We start from the raw sequence: 22,705 nt of genomic DNA, 5'->3' as shown, positions 1-22,705 counted from the left end.
GAAGTAAAAGATAAACAGTCATGAGAAAGAGGGGTAGAATGTATTGGAGCTGGGTTTTTTAGCAGATCATAGTAAGCCAGGGAAAATGGGCTGGAAAAAAGCTGCCGTGGGGTGTGAGGGATGTAGACATTTCCAGTTGATAAGGATATGAAGGAAGCAAAATCTTTGAAGGGGAGCCAGGTGTCCCTCAGAAGGAAGCAGTTTTTTTTCTTTTTTTTTTTTTTTAGAAGGAAGCATTTTTGTGATACAATTGCTTATGGGAGTAAGGGATTTTGTTTACCATGGACTGGAGTCCAGTGAGCATGACAGAGTGGGATGGGAGAGATGGCCATTGAAGGAAGATGAGCCATTGGGAGTGGAAGTGGGACCCTTACTAAATTCCAGATACCGTGTGGGACACTGAGGATAAAAGATGAATAAGACTCTAGTTCTAAGGTAAATAAATACAAAGGATGTAATTTATATATAGCATGATCAATGTAATTAACATGGCTGTATGTTATATATGAAAGTTAAGAAAGTAAATCCTGAATTCTCATCAAAAGGGAAATTTTGTTTGTATTTCTGTAATTTTATACATATGTGAGACGATAGATGTTTACTAGAGTTATTGTGATAACCACTTCATGATGTATGTAAATCAAATCATTATGCTGTATACCTTAAACTTATACAGTGCTATATGTCACGTCTCAATATAACTAAATGAAAAAACCAAAATGTCGGAAAAAGGGTAAAAATGAATAAGACAAGGATGAGTCATCCATTTAGGATTAGACTGAACCAAATCCTGTGGGTGGATTGGCTGCTCTGATGATGCCTCTCTTCAGAGACCCTAAGGGCCAGAGGCGTTAGCAGAAAGATAGACCCAGTGTGTCACTAGAGATGCAGGGAGTAAAAAGCTAAAAATGCGCTGCTTTGTGTCCTCCTTGGGTCCCTTCTGTAGAGCAAAAAATAAAATAAAAAAGTTATATAATGGAGGAAAAGATATGGGCGTGCCATATTTAGATCATTCGAATGAGCCAGTCACCCAAAAATTAATTAAACAAACCTAAGGGATGTATTCCCCCCGCACTCCGCTAATTCTTCAGGAACCTTCTAAGGATCCCTGCAACCAAGTGATCCTTTGATGCTGTTATGCTTCAGAACAGTGTTTGGCTCACAGGGATCAAAGGAAGAAAGAAAGGACTATATTTTTAGATTTTTCTCTGGGGCTCCAGAGGTACCGTGCACCTGGCTCTCTCTGTATGTAGCTCTCAGAATCTAGAATTTTGTGATTTCCTTTTTAAAAAGCTCTTTTCTCTTCTCTACTAGGGGAATCTTTCAAAAAGGCTCAGGAAGGGGGCTGCTGCAGCTGAGAGGCACTGGCTGAGCCCGGCTCCTCCTTCCATCACATTCCCTTCCCGCGGTGGTCTCTGCAGACTCCCCATCTGGCAGGGGTCCCCAACCTCCCAGATTCTAATGCCAGGTGATCTGGGGTGGAGCTGATGTAATAATAATATTAATAGAAATAAAATGTACAATCAATGTAATGCACTTGAATCATCCTGAAACCATCCCCACCCTCCTGCTTCTCCACCCCCGTTCTTGGAAAAACTGTCTTCCACGAAACTGGTCCCTGATGCCAAATGGTTAGGGACCACTGCCCTGGGCCAGATAGCAAACCTCTTCTTGCTTGAAGGGAGGAAACCCCGGATGGAGAGGCAGCAGACAGGGAGATGAGAACAGAGGCAGGGTGGAGGCTAAGCTGACCTAGTTAGAGCAGAAAGAGGCTGCAGGGGCCATAGAGAAGAAAGAAGCTTCCCAGGACAGAGAGGAACAGAGGAGTGACTCTTGGCTAAGACTCTTTAGCAAGACTTGGAGCCACACAGGAGCTCTGTGCCTGGGGACTCAGTGAGCTTGGCGGTGGGGAGGTGTGTACACGTGTTGAGGTTGTGTGTGTAAGACTCTACCAAATTTTCAAAGTTTCAAATTTTCAAAGTTACCTTAGGGACTTCCCTGGCGGTCCAGTGGTTAAGACTCTGCACTTTAATGCAGGGGGCGTGGCTTTAGTCGGTCAAAGAGACATCCTGACCACCCCTGGGTACCCAGGTCGAGGATTAGCTGCTGCAGGGGAAACACAGGAAGCAACGACATGAGCCCAGCCTGGGGCACCATCCGCTCATCCACAGATGCCAGGGGGCTCCACACTGCATCTGGGCCCCATGGGACAGAGAAGGGCCCTTCACTGTCCCTGCCCTTCACAAGGACACAGTCTGTTTGAGGGGACACTAATCCTTGTGAAGCATCAGTAAGCCATCCAATAGCATATAATTCTTTGTCACACTCCCAAGGCCCAGAAGGGCTTTCTGGCATCACTGGGGAATTTTGGAGGAGATGGGCATTCATCCGAGTCCTGAGGCCTGGGAGGGCAAGACTGGGATGAGAAGAGAGAAGCGCTCGTTCCAGAGAGAAAGCACACTGATGAACACACAGTTGGCTCATGTAGGGATAAAAGAGGTGGCTAGTCTGACGGGAGTAGAGGCCTACTGAAATCCAGTCAGGTGGGAGGAGTCAGATTACCGAGGGCATTTTGAACTTCAAAAAGAGCTTTGAAACCTAACAAAATCCAGGTGTCTGAAGGGGTCTGGCCATTTCCCCACTCTGCCCTGTAGCTACAAGCCCATCGTGGAATTCATCGATGCCCAGTTTGAGGCCTACCTGCAGGAGGAGCTGAAGATCCGCAGGGTACTGCACACCTACCATGACTCTCGCATCCACGCCTGCTTGTACTTCATCGCCCCCACGGGTCATTCCTTGAAGTCTCTGGACCTAGTGACAATGAAGAAGCTGGACAGTAAGGTAAGGAGGCAGGGCCGAGGGTGGGTGGGAGGTGGGGCCTGCTGGACCCCTCCTGGTGGTCTCCTGTGCCACACTGATGCCAGAGTCTGGCAGAGGTTCTGTGGCATTGGCATCCTCCCCTTCATTCCCTGTCCCTCCATAAAGATGGTGTTAATTGCTCCAGCACCTGAGTCGTATGCTTTGTGATGTTTTCCTAGCACCGGGCATGAGCGTGCACTGAGCTGTCTTCTGCCCTGATCCCTCTTGGGAATAAAGGTGGATGCAGGACAGATGGCTGTCTGAGTCTAGGGCCTCAGACTTTGGGTGGTGGAAAGGTGTTTTTTTTCCTTTGTCACAATGTTAACTGATCTATACTGGAATCAAACATGCAAGCTTGACTTCAAAAGTTATTATTCTTATTATCAATAATAATTTTATCATAGCAGCTAACATTTATTAAACCTTTATTATATGTCACCACTGTAAAAGTGCCTTGTGGAGTGTCTCATTGAATCCTCACAACAACCCAGTAAAGCAAATACCATCATTACTCTTATTTTATAGAAGAGAAAACTGAGGTTCTAAGAGGTTTGGAGACACCCATTGTCATAGAGCCAGCCCTGGCAAAGCCTAGATTTGAACTCGGCTCTGTGGTGCCAGGTTACATTGCCTCCACACCCAAGGAAAATGGCTATGGGATTCAGGCACATCCTGCTTTAAGATAAACTGAAAAATGCAAGTCCCACATCAGATATAAATTAGACAATGATTCTTCATGTTAAAGGATTATTGGTTGTGCAAGATAATTGACCATGGGATTCTTTAAAAAGCCTCATTACTAGTACATTTCCTCCCTTAACATCTCATATGTGCCTGGCACTGTGATGAGTCCTTTATATGCATTGTTTTTATTTCATTCTTCCAATAACCCTGCGTGGTAAGTATTATTATTATTCACATTTTACACACGGGGAAACTGAAGCACAGTCAGATAGCTTGCTCAAGACAACTTGTAATGGATCTGGGATGCAGACCGAGCTCTCTCTAACTCCAGGGAATTTATTTTACAAAAAAAAAAAAAAAGAAATCTTTAAATGTGGTTGTTTAGTAGCACCTTCACTATAATCACTGAGTTTCAGCTGTCATCAAAAGAGGAGCAATTTGTCATTTTTCACAGCAATGAGTTCACCGCCTGTGAGTAGTGTGCTGCTCAGGAAACATCACCATGCCCTGCATGTCTTGAATAAGGCAGCACGGAGCCATGTGGTGGGCAGCCTGCTAGGCGGGCTGAGTTAGGTAGGCAAGGTTCAGCCTATGTTTACAGCGTGCCGATGGGGGAAGTGGTGAAAAGAGACAAGAATTGACTGCCTGCTGCATTACCTCGCCAAGGCTTCAACCTCCATGCCCCAAAGACCTGAAGGGAGGTGCCTCCAAGGTCCAGTCTTTCTTTGACCAACACTTGAAGCTGCAGCGTCAGCCTGGAGAGGCTCTCCAAAGGCAAAGAGCAAAGAAAGGGGAAATTTCAAGTCTTGAGCTCTTTTCAGGGCCCAAGCACCATCCACACCAGCCCATTGGAGTGTGCTGGCAGGACCAGCTGTGCTTGTTGTGTGAACTTGAGCTTGGCTCTGCTCTGTCTCACTCAGGCATGTGCCTTTCCAGTTGCTTGACCTTCCAGCAGTAAAAGCCTTGTCCCTTCTTGGAAGAATTTCAAGGATTAAGGTTCAGGTGGATTGGACTTCAGGGCAGCATCAGGCCTTTCTCCTACATCTGTACAAAATTGGGCATCTTCTGCTTTCTTTACACAGAAATTAATCAGGAGACTCTGACAGTTAAGCTCTTTTTGGCTAAGTCTCAGATCAAATTGGGCTCCCCTGGTAGCTCAGCTGGTAAAGAATCCTCCTGCAATGCAAGAGACCCCAGTTCGATTCCTAGGTCAGAAAGATCCTCTGGAGAAGGAATAGGTTATCCACTCCAGTATTCTTGGACTTCCCTGGTGGCTCAGATGGTAAAGAATCCTGCAATGTGGGAAACCTGGGTTTAATCCCTGGGTTGGGAAGATACCCTGGGGGAGGGCATGGCAACCCACTCTAGTATTCTTCCCTGGAGAAGCCACATGGGCAGAGGAGCCTGGTGGGCTACAGTCCATAGCGTCACAAAGACTCGGACACAACTGATTGACTAAGCACAGCACAGATCAAATCAGTAACGGAGGGTGGTCTTCACGTCAGTGGGCTGCTTCCTTAGTGTTGGCTCCAGAAAGAGGGCTGTGTATGCATCTTCATGGAGCCCTGCCCTGCCTCACTTCCCACATGGGTCTCTTTCACCTAGCTTAGGCCTAGCCCCCACAAGATGGGTTGGGACAGTTGACTATTGGCAATGAGTGGCCTCTTCTCCCCTTGTCCACCGCAGATTCCCAGTTGTCATCTTTCTGCTTCAAAATCACCAAAGCAATGACCTTGATATTAAGATATCATGCAGCTCATCAATTTGGATCTGAGCTGGTAGGATAAGACTACAGACTGAAAAATGAGGTTCAACTTGGATCTGAATCCCAGTTCCAGTATGTGTGTGCTCTGTGGCCTTGGACAAGCTACTTAGCCTCTCTCTGTCTCAATTTGTCCTTGGTAAAATAGTGGTACTAATACCTTCTGGGAGAGTTTTCTGCCAGGGTTAATTGTGTTAATCCATGTAAAGCACTTATTGTTCAGTGCCCAGCAAACAGAAAGCACTCATCGTCATTTACTATACTACTGTTTGGCTATGGAGGTGGCCAGGCCTGGACTATTGGGTTGAACTGCTCCTTCTGGCAGCTGGTAGAAGTTCTAGGTCACCTACTCTGAGCTGCAGATTTCCAGTAATGATGCCCCTTTGCTCTTCCCTTCTCTAGGTGAACATCATCCCCATCATTGCCAAATCAGATGCCATTTCTAAGAGTGAACTAACCAAGTTCAAAATCAAAATCACCAGCGAGCTTGTCAGCAACGGAGTCCAGATCTACCAATTCCCTACAGATGATGAGTCAGTGGCAGAGATCAATGGAACCATGAACGTGAGTGGGCTTCACACAGGGCTTCAATTTTCTGGCCATTTGCTCTTTAGGATTATTATTTTGCCAAATAGCAGTCAGACCTCACCATCCATCTTAGTGTAATCAACTCGATTATCTGAGTCTCAGGTATTTGTGAGAAAGAATTTAGAGACAGACAGCTCCTCCCTCCTCAGACATGCAGAGATAAATAGCCAGAGACTGCAGGAGGGAATGGCTGACCCCAGGAATCAGTTCGACCAGGGGATTCCAACGTCTCCTACCCTCCTCTTTGACACCTCTCTCATCTAGGCCAGGCAGCCCCTGGGGGACTGCCAGAAAGGCAGTCTTTGTCTCAGACCAGAAAAATGTCTCGACAGTTGATGCAGCAAAAGAAGGCAAGTGTGAGAAAGTTGGCTGGCTTTGGAGACTCGAGGATAATCTGTACTCAGATAATCAAGCCCTCTGCCCCTGGGAGGAAAAATGACATGTAGTCTCCAATTTTTCTGGTGACTAGAGAAATGTTATTTTTAAATTTCATGATTATGTTTTGCTTTATTAAGTGTGAATGAGTTGAAGGGAAAAAATGAAAAAAAACAACCAACCACTTGCCATGTTTCCTCTCACTCCCCCACTTCCCCTCCTAGAGGAATGAGTAATGAAGGAGGCAGGGAGTCAAATGGCTCCTCATGCTTCTTTACAATGTGTTGATGCTGTTGCTGCGAAATCTTCAATGTTGTGATTTCAAGGAGACAGCTAATAGCTTGCAGAAAGCCTCTGCTTTGGGAACAGATTTCTTTTTCTCTATTGAGAGTCATCAGTTTTTTCCTAATGACATAATGCCTGAGTATAGCCAAATGCAGGAAAGCCTTATAATAAAAGCCATTTTTAGAAAACTTTCCTGCTGCCACCGCCCCCTAAGTCATCATTACGCATCAGCTACCACCTCCTATGAATCAGCCAACAAATTAGCCTAGTGGGGCAGCAAGTCACTGTCTTGCCTGCCTTTTTGCCCATCAGCGCACCAGAGATATGTTTGTGATGAGAGGCCCTTGGTTATCTTTGACAAACCTGGCTGGAGGATAGAACTGTGTAGATCATGGGAGGTGGAGTTGTGGCCTCTCTGACTAGGCCTGAATATTGAAAAACTAATTAAAAAAAAATAAGGTTACAGCATATCCTCTCCAGCCGCCAGGACATTTTGATGAAAATTAGGTTCTGCTAGGATAAGAAAACCCGAAGGGGCACCTAATCTCCAGAAAACTGGAGCTTAGAGAGAAGCGTCATCTGGTGTCACCACACTGAGGTCTGGAAACTTGTACTCACCTCAGAACATCGGGCCCCATGGATACCTGAGTCACTAGGCAGCTTTCAGGCTGGTGGTTTGCTTGGCTAAGGATGGATATGGATATGGTCGAAGAGTCCTCAGCAATCTTAGGGTGTCACACAGAACAACCTCTGACTATGTGGTAGGTCAGGAGTGACCATCATTTTGGGCTCTGCTTTCAGCTTACCTCTGGGCCCTTGCTTGAAGCCCGCACAGCCTTGGCCTCAAGGTGGGAAACTTCCTGTGCTATGAAGCAGTAATCCTCAACTACGCTGTTTCACCTGTGAAGGGATTTGGGATTTGGGGTCCTTTTTTTTTTTTTTTTTTTTTTTTTTTACAATAAATAGTCCCAGTGTGCCAAAGCTTCACTTTGAAAAACCTAATTTGAGTGGCTCTGAGGTTATCCCTGCAACATCCCTCAGCACTCATTCTCTTGCGTTCCCCCAGGCTTTTTTGTATGTGACAGACGGCTCAAGACAGGGGTGGCTTACAGCTAGCATGCCTGAACTGGGCATGTGCATGGGAGGGGGCATGCATGTGCAAACTGTGTATTACATGTGTTGTGATGGGGGAAGGCGGGGGGAGTAGCTGCTATGAAATACATACAGAGAATTGCTTAGCCTGTCTATCCCTAGAGCAACTGTGTCACACTGGGCCTTCCAGACGAGTTGTGGCCTGAGAAGCAACAGCATCAGAGAGCCGGGGTTGGGTGGTAGGAGAAATGGATGCTGGCCTCTCAATTCCAGCCCCACAGTCTCAGCCACCCTGGGAACTGGGTTGGAAGAATGGAAGAAGCCTCTTGCTCTAGTGGAGAAGACTTCTCAGTCATCCCTTAGCTCCCCACTTGGGATTTTCACAGCAGGGAATGAGAGTCAAGAGGTCTAGCCTCCCTCTTGGCTCCTGGGTGGCTCTGAAAACACTTATTTCGGCTCAGAGTGCTCAAAAGAGAGAGGGAGAGGTCTTGCTGTATGCTACTTTCCACCAATACTCTGATAGCTCTCAAGGTGGCAGACTTGAGTGCTAAAATTTGCTCTGGTGTGCTGTGTGCTAAGTCGCTTCAGTTGTGTCTGACTCTTTGCAACCCTTTGGACTGTAGCCTGCCAGGCTCCTCTGTCCATAGGATTTTCCTGGCAAGAATACTGGAATGGGTTGCCATACCCTCCACCAGGGGATCTTTCCAACCCAGGAGTTGAACCCATATCTCTTACGTCTCTTGCATTGGCAGGCAGGTTCTTTACCACTAGCACCACCCCGGGAAGCCCAAAATTTGCTCTGTTGTTCCAATTGAATGTTCTTTGAATGGTTCAAACCACGGCCAGGGAGCAGGGAATAGGCCCAGTTACTCAATTTGGCTCAGTCAGCTGGCTGCCTGTGAGCTGTTGGGTTTGGCCCCCGCAAAGGCATTTGGGCCCAGTGAGAGCATATGGGTGGCCAGGAGGGTCACAGGGAGACCCATAGGTACAAGCCTGTCTCCCCCCACCCCAAGGCAGCAGTGCCATTTCCATAGTTCGCAATATTTGTGTGTGAATCACCACCAAGGGTGAACTTGGGAGGATCAGTCAATGCTCTCGGGCTTCCCTGATGGCTCAGATGGTAAAAGACAATTCTCTTGCTCGGTGGCCAGTAGGAGCCTAGAATGAAGGCCAGTTAACTAGCCCCACAACTGGGAAATATTGTCCTCCTGGGAGGAAGCTATGCCCACTCCAGATCTTATCAGATGAAGAATCAGTGGTCCTGACAATGTATTTCACTGGGCTAAGGGGGATGGTCATCTAACCTCCCTAATAGAATGGGTGTCTTAGAAACAGAATAGAATAGTTCAGGCTGGTTGACTCATCGAACACTTTTAAATGGACCAAGAGGAATTTAAGGGACATATGAGACCATAAAGATAGTGAGTCTGGGCACTCGTCCTCTGCGATGGCCCACACTCTGTTTGTGGAGTGTGTCTCTCTCTGAATAAATCCACTTCTTACCTATCACTTTGTCTACAACCCCATACCCTGGGCCTCTCTTGCCTTCCAAGATAGCCCCCACTCTGTCTACAGAGTGTATTTCCTGCCTGGATAAGCCTTCTTTCACTCTAAAAAAAAAAGATAGAGAGTCTGGGAACAGACTCCCAAGAGGAGGCTTGGGACTATCCCTTGTTGGAATTTTCTGAGACAGGGGCCCATCTGAGGTCTCGGGTGAGTGAGAATTACATGGAATCCCCATAGGAACCCATACATGTTTCAGCAGCAGTGCTGTCTTGCAAGTCTCCTCTCAGGGCCCACACCTACAAAGTGCCAGCCCCAGGCGGGTAGGGGGTAGGGGCTGGAGGGTTTACCTTCTCCCTGCCCTGCTCAGCTCTATTCTAGTTGTCAGAGCCACCAGGCTCTCAAGAGCAGCAGCAAGGTGGCCAGAGCCGACCCCACGATTTCCTGCCCTTCACGGTTAAAGCTGAGCTGACTTGCCGCCCTGGGTGGTGGCAAAGGCTGGCAGCTACAGTGTGGTGTCCTCACTGCTCCTTGGGAAGATTTGGGCATGGGAGGTAGGAACCTGGGCAACTCCTTTCAGTTGTCTGTACGCCAGTTTTCCAAATCACGAGTGGGGCTTGTAATAACCGCCCTGGAAGGCTGTTGTAGAATCAAATGAAATCTGCCTGGGAGCACTCGGAAATGAGATCCTTGCAGAAACTTATCAGAACAGACTTTGATGCCAGTTAGAAACGAGTGTGCCAGGGGAGGTCTCAGAGCCCTCTGAAGCTACCATGGCAGGGACTGTGTGTTTCAGAGTAGGGAGGGATAAAGTGACGGCAGTTTAAAGAGGAGGGGGAAGCAAGTGACCCTGTCATGCTAACTGAAAATGTCTTTTGAAGATAAAAATAACACACCCAAGGGAATACTGACTTTTTTTTTAATGCCTTTATTCTCTTCTGGATTTTTTTTTTTCTTTTTTCGCTCTTAAGCCCAGAGAAGTACTTCCCACTTCACGTAGCCTCCTCCCGCATCACTTTCAGCTGAGAGCCCAGGATGTGTGGGAATGCCCCACCACCAGTCCCCTGGTCTAGCCCTCCGTCATGCTGCCCCTTCAAGTGACTGAAGCTTTGAGGTCTCTGCAGATGGGGCAGGCTTTTCCTGGAAAGTGTTTGGGGGTGAATTGGAGGCTGCCAGCATGTTTTGGGTCTCTGAGGGGGAATAAATTGTGCCCAATTGAACCCCCGCCCCTTCTGACCTTGAGAGCCGGCTGGCTGAGGTCAGAAATGCTTCGGCCTTTAGGCAGGGTTTCCAGGATTTCACGCATACCACCCCCGCCATGGCCCTAATAGGACTGACAAAACATTTCCCACCTCCACCCCTTGCTCACTTTCCATATCCATAGCCTTGTCTTTCCCTCTTTCTTCTGTCCCCTATTTGGGGACAGTCACAGCAGTGGGATGTGGCAACACTGAGATAATCATTGGAGAGCAGCTGAGAGTGGGTGAAGGCCCAGCACCTCGGCGGGGCGGGGGGAGTGGTTTAGCAGATGTGCTGGGGCTGAGCTCCCAATTGACACCTGTGTTCTTCCACTCTGAAGAACATTCTTGGGTGCAGGGCTAGAGGAGAACAGAAAGGAAGTATTGACTGTGAGGTCAGATTTAAACCGCCTCTTACAATTTGGCCTTGCCTGGCCAGTTCACCCCCTGGGTTTAGAGTGTTCCCCTGATCTGCTGCTCAAACCCCAAAAGGGAGTGGCAGACCAGCAGGGGTGGGCTTTGAAGTCAGAGAGACCTGGATTCCACTCCTAGCTCTGCCCCTTACTATGGTGGCACTGCTGGTAAGTCTCTTGGCCCTTCTGGACCTCAGTTTTGTCTTTTATAAGATGGGTATAATAAGCATACCTACTTCCTAGTGTTGTAAGATTCAGTGAGATAATGCCACGTAGAGCGCCTGGCACATGGGACAGAGAACTGCTGCTAATATCAGGTCTATAGCTCCCGATCCCTTAGTATGATTGCTACTACCTACTTTGGGAACCCTGCTTTGACTTCCCATGGAATCAGCTTCTCCTTCCTCTGTGTTCCTCCAGCCTCTGTTCATAGTCTGCACCTTACTGTGTTATCACTGGTGTGTCTCTCCCCTCCCAAACTGTACAATCGCCAGGGCTAGGCTCTGAGCTTTTTCACTGTTGTATTCTTTTTAATGCCTGGCACATAGCAGGACGTCAGTTCAGTCCAGTTCAGTTCAGTTCAGTCACTCAGTGGTATCCGACTCTTTGTGACCCCATGAACCACAGCATGCCAGGCCTCCCTGTCCATCACCAACTCCTGGAGTCCACCCAAACCCATGTCCATCAAGTCAGTGATGCCATCCAACCATCTCATCCTCTGTCGTCCCCTTCTCCTCCTGCCCTCAATCTTTCCGAGCATCAGGGTCTTTTCAAATGAGTCATCTCTTTGCATCAGGTGGCCAAAGTGTTGGAGTTTCAGCTTCAACATCAGTCCTTCCAATAAACACCCAGGACTGATCTCCTTTAGGATTGGTTGGATCCCCTTGCAGTCCAAGGGACTCTCAAGAGTCTTCTCCAACACCACAGTTCAAAAGCATCAATTCTTTGGTGCTCAGCCTTCTTCACAGTCCAACTCTCACATCCATACATGACCATTGGAAAAACCATAGCCTTGACTACACCGACCTTTGTGGAGAAAGTAATGTCTCTGCTTTTTAATATGCTCTCTAGGTTGGTCATAACTTTCCTACCAAGGAGTAAGCGTCTTTTAATTTCATGGCTGCAATCACCATCTGCAGTGATTTTGGAGACCAAAAAAATAAAGTCAGCCACTGTTTCCACTGTTTCCCCATCTATTTGCCATGAAGTGATGGGCCCAGATTCCATGATCTTCGTTTTCTGAATGTTGAGCTTTAAGCCAACTTTTTCACTCTCCTCTTTCACTTTCATCAAGAGGCTTTTTAGTTCTTCTTCACTTTCTGCCATAAGGGTGATGTCATCTGCATATCTGAAATCATTGGTATTTCTCCCGGCAATCTTGATTCCAGTTTGTGCTTCCTCCAACCCAGCATTTCTCATGATGTACTCTGCATAGAAGTTAAATAAGCAAGGTAACAATATACAGCCTTGACGTACTCCTTTTCCTATTTGGAACCAGTCTGTTGTTCCATGTCCAGTTCTAACTGTTGCTTCCTGTCCTGCATACAGGTTTCTCAAGAGGCAGGTCGGGTGGTCTGGTATTGCCATCTCTTTCAGAATTTTCCACAGTTTATTGTGATCCACACAGTCAAAGGCTTTGGCATAGTCAATAAAGCAGAAATAGATGTTTTTCTGGAAGTCTCTTCCTTGTTCAGTGATCCAGCAGATGTTGGCAATTTGATCTCTGGTTCCTCTGCCTTTTCTAAAACGAGCTTGAACATCTGGAAGTTCACAGTTCACGTATTGCTGAAGCCTGGCTTGGAGAATTGTGAGCATTGCTTTACTAGTGTATGAGATGAGTGCAATTGTGTGGTAGTTTGAGCATTCTTTGGCATTGCCTTTCTTTGGGATCAGAATGAAAACTGACCTTTTCCAGTCCTGTGGCCACTGCTGAGTTTTCCAAATTTGCTGGCATATTGAGTGCAGCACTTCCACAGCATCATCTTTCAGGATTTGAAATAGCTCAGCTGGAATTCCATCACCTCCACTAGCTTTGTTCGTAGTGATGCTTTCTAAGGCCCACTTGACTTCACATTCCAGGATGTCTGGCTCTAGGTGAGTGATTACACCATTGTGATTATCTGGGTCGTGAAGCTCTTTTTTGTACATTTCTTCTGTGTATTCTAGCCACCTCTTCTTAATATCTTCTGCTTCTGTTAGGTCGATACTATTTCTGTCCTTTATTGAGCCCATCTTTGCATGAAATGTTCCCTTGGTGTATCTAATTTCTTGAAGAGATCTCTAGTCTTTCCCATTCTATTGTTTTCCTCTATTTCTTTGTATTGATCACTGAGGAAGGCTTTCTTATCTCTCCTTGCTATTCTTTGGAACTCTGCATTTAAATGGGTATATCTTTCCTTTTCTCCTTTGCTTTTCGCTTCTCTTCTTTTCACAGCTATTTTTGCATTTCTTTTTCTTAAGGATGATCTTGCTCCCTGTCTCCTGTACAGTGTCACGAACCTCCATCCATAGTTCATCAGGCACTGTGTCTATCAGACCTAGTCCCTTAAATCTATTTCTCACTTCCACTGTACAGTTATAAGGGATTTGATTTAGGTCATACCTGAATGGTCTAGTGGTTTTCCCCACTTTCTTCAATTTCAGTCTGAATTTGGCAATAGGGAGTTCATGATCTGAGCCACAGTCAGCTCTGGGTCTTGTTTTTGCTGACTGTATAAAGCTTCTCCACCTTTGGCTGCAAAGGATATAATCAATCTGATTTCGGTGTTGACCATCTGGTGATGTCCATGTGTAGGGTCTTCTCTTGTGTTGTTGGAAGACGGTGTTCGCTATGACCAATGTGTTCTCTTGGCAGAACGCTATTAGCCTTTGCCCTGCTTCATTCTGTACTCCAAGGCCAAATTTGCCAGTTACTCCAGGTGTTTCTTGACTTCCTACTTTTGCATTCCAGTTCCCTATAATGAAAAGGACATCTTTTGGGGGTATTAGTTCTGGAAGGTCTTGTAGGTCTTCATAGAATAGAACCATTCAACTTTTTCAGCGTTACTGGTCGGGGCATAGACTTGGATTACTGTGATATAGAATGGTTTGCCTTGGAAATGAACAGAGATCATTCTGTTGTTTTTGAGATTGCATCCAAGTACTACATTTCGGACTCTTTTGTTGACTATGAAGTGGGTCAAAATATCTGAGATCAAGGCCTGTTTGTCCAAGCAGGCTAAGAAAGCTTGTTTCAGTGGACTTCATGCTTCTCTGTGTAAAGCCCTTCTGAGTAAAGCTCTACCTGGCTTGTAAACAGTATTTAATCAGTGGTTCCATTTGGCCAGTGGTGACTCAGCACTTCCTGTGGAATGGAGCATTGGGAGCGTGTCCTGGGCCTCAGTACGACTAGGGGCACCTGCCTCTTCTCTGATGCGTGAAAGCAGCCTCATCAGCTAGGCCTTTTACCTTACTCTCCCTTTCCACCTCAAGCACCAAGCCATATCCACCGTTTGTACTTTTCTTTCCTCTGCTATTCCTGTGACTATTCAAGGAGTATTTATTAAGCACCTACTGTATGCGGGGTGCCAGACTGTACACTTGAGCCCTTGGGCATATTCTGTCTTCTGTGATTGCAGGTATGGAATTCAGTCTTCCCTAACCAGATCGTAAGCTCCCAGAGGGTAAGGGAGTGAATTTTCTATTCCCTTTGTTTCCCTTTAAAGCCCCTGAAACAGAACTCAGCTCAGTGATGGGCACCTGGGTAAATACTTGGGGACTTGACTTCTAGGCTCGAGAGTTTGAGGCAAGCTCTTGCTCCAGGATAGTATGAGACCAGGGGCATCCACCTCAGTCAGTAGTGTGGTTTCTGTGCGTGTCTATTCTTGGGGCTCTCATACTGTGGGGAAAGGGAGCAGTGGTTCCAGCCCCCTCCATTCTCCTTTAGTCTCTCTCCACACATAGCCCTCTGTGTCCCACTCACCTGCCTTTGGAAGGCGCTTCGCCTCAGCAACCATGAAGACTGAATAGCTGGCTCATCTGTGTATCTGCTTATTATTCTGCTTATTTTCTGTCTTTGTTTCCTATGCCCTCGGCCATATCCTGGTTACCTTCTATTGTGAATTTCTGAACATGCAAAGCTTGTAGTAGGCCTCTCTCCCTACACATCCTGGGAGCTTATGAAATGCCTCCTGATGGTGGCATCAGCGAGGGACACTGCGGCAGGGGTATGCCTTTACCCGGAATTCTCAGCTTCTGTCTGCCTCCTGTTTCAGGCCCACCTGCCATTTGCTGTCATTGGTAGCACAGAAGAACTGAAGATAGGTAACAAGATGATGAAAGCTCGGCAGTACCCCTGGGGCACTGTGCAAGGTGAGTGAATCTCCGGGAGAGGGGCTACGCTCAGCAATCCCCTTCTATCTGTCCCTTTGCTTGTCCCCAGCCACTGTGTGACCAGTTCCTCACTTGTCCCCAGTTTCTACTTATTCATCTTGGGCCTCAGGCATCTCTAGGGGTCACCAGCAGGCAAACTTTGGCTCCATACCTGGATTCTCTGCACTGAGCAAGCTCTCTGTTTCCAATGGAGAAAGCATTCCTAAAACAAAAATAAATGTACTTGCAGTAAGGTAGGACAGAGAGTGTGAGAAAACAGGTGTACCCACTTGAGTGTATGAGACGTACAAGAGTGTCCAGAACAGTGTTGTTTGTGATAGCAAATAGTTAGAAACAATCCAGAGCCATTAAAAATAGATTGGGTGAATTGCAGAATGTTCAAACAATGCAATATTATACAACAGTGAAGATGGATGGACTATACATCTACAGCAATGCATCTCACAAACAGCATGTTGAGCTGCGTAAATCATAGACAGATACAAGCTGTATGATTCCATTTATATGGAATCCAAAAGTAAGCCAAAACTGAACTTTAGGTATTCATGCGTAAACGGTAAAACTATAAAGAAAAACGAAGGAAGGATAAACCCCCAAGTCAGGATGGTGGTTAAGTCTTATTGCTGGGAAGGAGAGGCATGAATGAGATCAGAAAGGGACACAAAGGGGGACTTCCCTGGTGGTCCAGTGGTTAAGATCCCGCCTTCCAAAGCAGGGGATGCAGGTCCCATCTAAGGTCAAACCAAGATTCTGCAGTGCGGGCAAAGTTTACAAAAAAAAAAAACGAAGGGATGTCTAGGGTAATGTTTCACCTGGGCCATAGATACATTGGTGTCCTTTTTTTTTTTTTTTTTGATCCTTTAAACTGTACATTTCAAGCACTCTTTTGTTTGTATGATTACTTTGCAATTTTAAAACAGTCTGTTGCCTATAGGCTTGAGAAAATTCCTTTTGCAGTTTGCCTGACACATGTTAAGTAAGGTACTCTTGGTACTAGTCAGGGTTACTATATGTGAGAAGGTGGTTGGTTTACCATAAACTCATCCCGTGTCCAGACACCCCCGCCACGGTCCCCACGACCTTCTCCCAGACCTGTGAAACGGAATCTGGGATAACTGTGCCTGTTCATCTCAGATGCCACTGTCCCAATGTGGTCAGGCCAGACACCCCCATTCCAGCAAGGTGGAACCGTGCCCAGAGATACTCTGTCCTGGTCACCACTGCTGCCATCAGGTCATTATCCACCCTTTAAAAATACCTGTTTTGAAGCATCTACCATCCAGATGGGCCACACTCGTGGCTCACATCCCTCCTTGTCACAATCATCTAGCCATGTCCTAGTTCTACACTCTTATTCTGTGGACTTTGATACCTGGTCATAGGCTTTGCCTCTCCTTTAGATGACCTGGATTGGAATCCTAACCCTGCGACTTCTAGCTGTAACATTGCCTAACCTCAGTGAGACTCTGCAAGGATGAGTCCCTTATCCGCCTGCTGAATTCCTAGTCTTCTTTCACGAGTCATCCTAGGGGTCTGTCCCCTCTTTGGTAAAGTCTTCATGCTCCCTGAAGTTCTCAGGACTCCCTTTTCTGGGCTTCTGTGGTTCCCTGGCTATGTATCTCCATGTTGGTGATTTTTGCATTGTATTACATTTGTGTGTTTGCATCTGTCCTTCCATTAAACTGGTAGCTCCTATGGGCAAGACCCCATGTGTCTGAATTCCCAGTGCCTCATACTATCCTGGGAACAAAGATTCTGCAAGTATTTATCAGACAGATGGCTGAATGTCCATTTGCATTGTCCTAAAAGTGTGCGAAGCAAACATTCCTGTGAGTGATGGGTAAATTTGAGTTGAGTCTAAATGTCTACCAGATGTGTTCTTAGATACTTTTATGGTATTGCTGTTTTCCATTACTGTCATTCTTATAATTTTTCATCTGCCTTTTTAGTAGAAAAGCCAGTTAGAAGGCAACATCTCGACCTCTTATTATACACAGGTTAAAAGGTGATGTCACCGTTAGATATTTCACCTCTCGTTTTGTCCATTTCTGCTTCTTCTGGCCTTCCTTTCAATGGACTTGCAATACCTCAACCCCTGAAATGCAGTTGAAAATGAAGCCCACTGTGACTTTGTGAAGCTGCGGGAGATGCTGATCCGAGTCAACATGGAGGATCTCCGAGAGCAGACCCACAGCCGGCACTATGAGCTGTACCGCCGCTGTAAGCTGGAGGAAATGGGCTTCAAGGACACCGACCCTGACAGCAAACCCTTCAGGTACCTCTCCCATCAGCGCTGCCCAGCCCAACTCAGCCCACCCGGGGGCAGGGGGAAGGCTTGCCCTGGAGAATTCACAGGGCAGGCGAGACACAGGATCCCAGACCTAGCGCTGGAAGGCTGTCACTTGCCAGCTCCACTTGCCTGTCCCTTCTCTGCCCTGGCACACCTGCCAGGGGATGCTGTGGCATGGTGGGCTTGGTAAGCCCCGCTGCTGTGCTTATAAGAATGGGGGCGGGGAGGAGGCCAGGGGATGGGCAAGGCCTGTGATATCGCTGCCACAGGTGTTCGCATAGTAGCTGTGAGCCCTGAGCCTGGGCCTTGTGCCTCAACGTGGCAGTTTGTGCCTGCCTGCTGACCCACATTCTTCATCGGGCTCCTGCTGCTCTGTCAGGTTTCCAGTCTGTTCTTTACCCCCTCCCCATGATCAAAACCAGGTGGGACCAGGCAGCAGTCACCACACATGTGTCGATGAACTTCCAGCTCTTCATTACTGCCCTTTAGCGTTTGTATTCAAGTGCAAGGTTTGTTTTGACCACCAGATGTGACTAATCCTTGACACCTCAAATCAGAATCTAAGATGCTTTCAGAAAAGAGGAAAGTTTTTGAAAGCATTGCTTCAAATGCTTTCAAATAACTATGCTGATGGGAGCTATGTGAATAAGTGTCTGATCTGTATGCATAATATGTGATGTAAGCCTCACGTTGTAAATTACCATGTCACATGTAGTGCCCTGTATTGGAACATTTCAGGAAATGTCAGGCCTTGATAAACAAGTGAAGGGCTTGCTTGTGGGATAAGAAGGCCTGCAAATGGCCTCTCAGATCCCACAAAACCTGTTCACAGCAGAAAGCCAGCCTGGAGGCATAGAATAGCCATTCCTTTGGGGATGTCTGGTTCTGGAGGGGTAAGTTCATTGCCCTTCATGGACAGGGACCACTGGAGCCCCTGGAGTTGAAGGAAAATGTGTTGGTCTCTCTGGTGGGTGTTCCGTTAGCTTTCTCCCTCCTACCCTTCAGACTGCTTTAATCTGCATTTGCGGGGTAAGAGGTGTCCTCTAGCCCCCTCCTCTCCTCCTCGGCTCCATCCTGACTACCTCTGTTTCTCACATCTTTGCCTTCTGCATGCTTTCTCTGCTGGCTCCTTTCCATCTTGTGGGCAGACATTCTTATCCTAAAAAACTCTCCCTCACTCTGCTCCTTGTCACCAGCCTCTGCCCTGTCAAGGGATTTGGCTGCGATGGGAAGAAGAGAGAATGGTTCTGTATTTACTGGCTTCTGTTCCACCATGCCACTGAGTAGAAAGACCTCTAGGTCAGCAGTCACATATTCCAGTGTGATCTCTGAGCCCCATCTTCTTTTTTTTTTTTTAAGAATTTTTTGAATGTGGACCATTTTTAAAGTCTTTATTGAATTTGTTACAATATTATTTCTATTTTATGTTTTGGTTTTTTGGCTGTGAGGCATGTGGGATTTTACCTCCCTGATCAGGGATCAAACCCACACCCCCTGCATTGGAAAGCGAAGTCTTAACCACTGGACCACCAGGGAAGTCCCCCATCTTTTTGTTAAAAATCTCAGCACAGTGCTTGATATTCCTTCCCGCTTCCTCCTTCCTGAAATTCTCTTTGTGGTTGGCTTTTCCAGCATCGGTCTGTCTGGTTAGAGTCCTCTCTCATACTGTTTTACTCCTCAGCCTCTTCGGCAGATTTGTCTCATTCAGCTTCTTCCTTTCTGTGTCTTTCTCAAGGCTTCTGCTACTCTCGCTCTCTATTCTCTTTGTGGCTGGTTCTTTCTGCTCTCACAGTCCTAAAGAAATAGATCACTCCCAAGTTAAAATGTTACTTTTGAGCTCAAACTCAGTGATCCCACTGCTTCCTGGATATTTTCACTTGGCCGTCCATAGAGGATGCACCTGAAACTCAAGCTGTCTCAAATTTAATTCATCTCTTTCCCTCTTGAATGTTCTCATTCTCCATTCCCCTGAATCACCTTTGACTCCTCTCGAGTCCTTGGAGTTGTGCTTCCCTCACTGGTCTCCCTTTCCCTCCCAGCCTTCCCATTAAGATCCCTTCTTTCTTTCTTTCACTGCACTGGGTCTTGATTGTAGCATGCAGGGTCTGCACTGTAGCTCGAGGCCTCCTCTCCGGTTGCCATGCACAGGCTCTAGAAAATGCAGCCTTAGTAGTTGCTGCCTACGAGCTTAGTTGTCCCAAGGCATGTGGGATCTTAGTTCCCCAACCAGGGATTGAACCCATGTCCCTGCATCGGAAGGTGGATTCTTAACCACTGGATCACCAGGAAGGTCCCAAGATCCCATCATTTCTTACTTTGTTGGAAAGTCTGTCCTTCACGCAATCCCCAGAGTGGTCTTTCCCATTTTCAAATTGGATCAAGTCAGCCCTGCTTAAAACGCCCAAGTCTTAACATGGCAGCCAATGCCTGCTCCCTCCTGCCACTCTCAGGAACCTTATCTTCCACTACTCCAGCCACATGAGGCCATGCCTGACACCCCAGGTATATGCCATTCCTTCTCCACATGTGCCTTTCCACAGGGTACCCTCTTCAGAACACCCACCCTCTTCTTCACCAGGCTAACTCCTATTTCTATGAAACTAAATCCAGGCACGGGGGTGGGGGGGTGGGGGTGGGCAGGGAAACATAACCTAGGCATCTCCCACTGACTGTGAGTTCCTTGATGGCAGGCACAGTGGCTATTGGCTCCAGGTATTGAGTGACTAGCATAGTATCACTTAATTCTGTGTCCAGCATGTGGTAGAGTTTCATCAAGTGTTTGTTGAACTCATTCATTAATGTGGTCAGTTTCAGAGCCAGGACCTGGCAGCATAGTGCAGATGGAAGGACCTAGATTATGAGAGGAAACCCAGCATCCGGTCCCAGCTCTGCCTCTAACTTGCTGTGTGATCTTGAGCGAGTCACCTCACTTCTCTGGGCCTTATCTGTAGAATCAGGGTATAGAAGCACATAGAAGTTCCAAGTCACTCCAAGTTCAAAGCCAGGTGCCCACAGCTCTGTGCTTCTGCTTTTGCATATCTCCAAGAACTGAGGAAGGGAGGGTGGGGGAACCCAGGAGGATCATGGGGGCTGTTTTTCATTGAACAAGAGCCATTCCAAAGGCAGGGGAATTAACCTGACCGTGTTTGCAGTTTACAGGAGACATATGAGGCCAAAAGGAATGAGTTCCTAGGGGAGCTCCAGAAAAAAGAAGAGGAGATGAGACAGATGTTTGTGCAGAGAGTCAAAGAGAAAGAAGCTGAACTTAAAGAGGCAGAGAAAGAGGTAAAATGTGGGTTGGCATGCTAAGTGGGAAGGAAAAGGAGGCTGAACTTAGGTAAGACAAGGGTTTTTGCCCCAAGAGAGCAGCTGGGGGAACCTTGGGGCCTCAGGCAGGAATGGGACACAGCATCTGTAGCCCTGCCTTGGCTGGCACAGAGAGGCTGTGAGATCTGTGTCTTTTCTATCCCTCAGTCCCCAAGGCCGGGATATTTTCTCACTCTTTGTTATTTAATTCTCTAGACCCCCACTGTCCCATACAGTAGCTATTTAAATGAACTGAAATTAAGTAAAGTTTAAAACTCTATTTATCATTTGCATTCACCATATTTTAAATGCTCAATCTTCATGCAACTCGGGGCTATGAGATGTTGAACATTTCCATCACCGCAGAAAGTTCTATTGGGCAGTGCCGCTCAACACTCAGGACCTGACATTGCCCCTCAAGGTCAGGGGCAGGCTGATTTTTTTGACCCCCTTTCTGGGAGTTCATAGCTCAGAAGGGACAGTTGATCACTTTCTTGGCGGTCCTGCCCCATCCTGATTGCTCTGATGACCATGAGGAAAGATGGTCCCAGGGAGTCCTGGGTACTGTGTTGAATCCTAAGCCAGTGACAGCTGGTGTGTTTCCCACCCACTTCCATTCCATTTCACGCTAGTGCTAAAGAACATCTGTGCAGCTCTAGTGAGTTTTTAACTAAGGCTTGATGGTCTATCTGGACTTTACTTAAGCCATGACTAATAGACTGCAGTTAGCCCTTGCACCATTGCCTTGCCTCCAAGGTCCCACTACTGATTCCCCTACTGCTGCCAGATTAATTGGCCTCAGCCACAGTTTTGGTCATGTCAGCAACTGCTTCAGCTCTCTAGGCTTCGAAACCCATAAAGAAAGGAGCACTTAATTACTTCCCAAGTCTCTTCTTCTTTTAATCTGCCAAGACTCTCCAGTGTTATTGCCAAAGCCCATGGCAAGCATATTGACTTCATTTCAGTTTCACTTTTCAAAAGAAAAATATCACCCAGTACTTTTAGGAAGAGAGGTAAGGTGATCCTTTGAATGAATGAAAGGCCAGTAAGCAAAAGCCAGCTGGACACCACTGATCAGCAGAGCTTCTACCAGCAGCCTACCCTGAGTGACTAGCAGAAGCTGGTTGACCCAACAAGTATGTCATCCACCACCCCTTACTTGGTGACAGGCCCAGATACCTATAGGACACCCAGCCTCCTCCACGGTGTGCTATGAGGGCTGTAGAACCCTCCATTCCTTCCTGAATCCTCAAAAGATACTGAAATGATGCTTGAGCTGCTCTTACTACTCAGGATAGTTTATCACATTCCAAACACCCCCAGTGTGTGTGTGCTCAGCCACTCAGTTGTGTCCAACTCTTTTGTGACCCCATGGACTGTAGCCCACCAGGCTCCTCTGTCCATGGGATTCTCCAGGCAAGCATATTGGAGTGATTGTCATTTCCTACTCCAGGGGATCTTCCTGACCCAGGGATCCAACCTGCACTCTACTCCATTATTATTGCCTAAAAAAAACCCAAGGACAGAAGATGGGCCACAGTCCATGGGGATGTAAAGAGTCAGACACGACTGAGCATGCATGCACACAGCCCTAATTCCCCTGATCCATTTATCACAGTAACATATTAGAACATTGTTGCTCTTCTTCTTTGGGTTTCTGACTCTAATCAGGACTAGTTGAGCCTCGCCTTGATCAAAGCTGAGGTTTCCACATCCATTTCATTTTCTAAAGTTCTTTTCTTTCCTTCCACAACCACAGACAAGTGTTTTCTTTGACCAGCTTCAGCACTGTCGAAGTTTTCTCTGCAATCTCCAATGAGTCTCCCTAGTTGGAGAGGCTAAGAAAAGGCAGGGGCCCCTTTCCTATTGAGAGATCTCATTATATGATCATCTAAAGAATGAGTTGACATTGGGCAAATTCCTTAACTTCTCGTACCTT

The 22,705-nt window shown here is 46.9% G+C and overlaps 1 protein-coding gene across 2 annotated transcripts in view; it reads left to right on the top strand.

Moving 5' to 3' along the window:
- SEPTIN6 (septin 6) overlaps positions 1-22,705 on the top strand; it is a 73,436-nt gene that overhangs the window by 42,492 nt on the left and 8,239 nt on the right. For both annotated transcript variants that reach the window (XM_068962776.1, XM_068962777.1), the window contains exons 4-8: positions 2,655-2,841; positions 5,708-5,869; positions 15,053-15,149; positions 17,277-17,445; positions 20,613-20,745. In XM_068962776.1, coding sequence (XP_068818877.1) covers positions 2,655-2,841; positions 5,708-5,869; positions 15,053-15,149; positions 17,277-17,445; positions 20,613-20,745 — 748 coding nt within the window. The remainder of the gene's footprint in view (positions 1-2,654; positions 2,842-5,707; positions 5,870-15,052; positions 15,150-17,276; positions 17,446-20,612; positions 20,746-22,705) is intronic.

Source organism: Capricornis sumatraensis, chromosome X (genome assembly GCF_032405125.1).
Source record: "Capricornis sumatraensis isolate serow.1 chromosome X, serow.2, whole genome shotgun sequence".
NCBI lineage: Eukaryota > Metazoa > Chordata > Mammalia > Artiodactyla > Bovidae > Capricornis > Capricornis sumatraensis.
The sequence above is the reverse complement of the archived record's forward strand: the minus strand, read 5'-3'. Positions and strand labels throughout refer to the sequence as shown.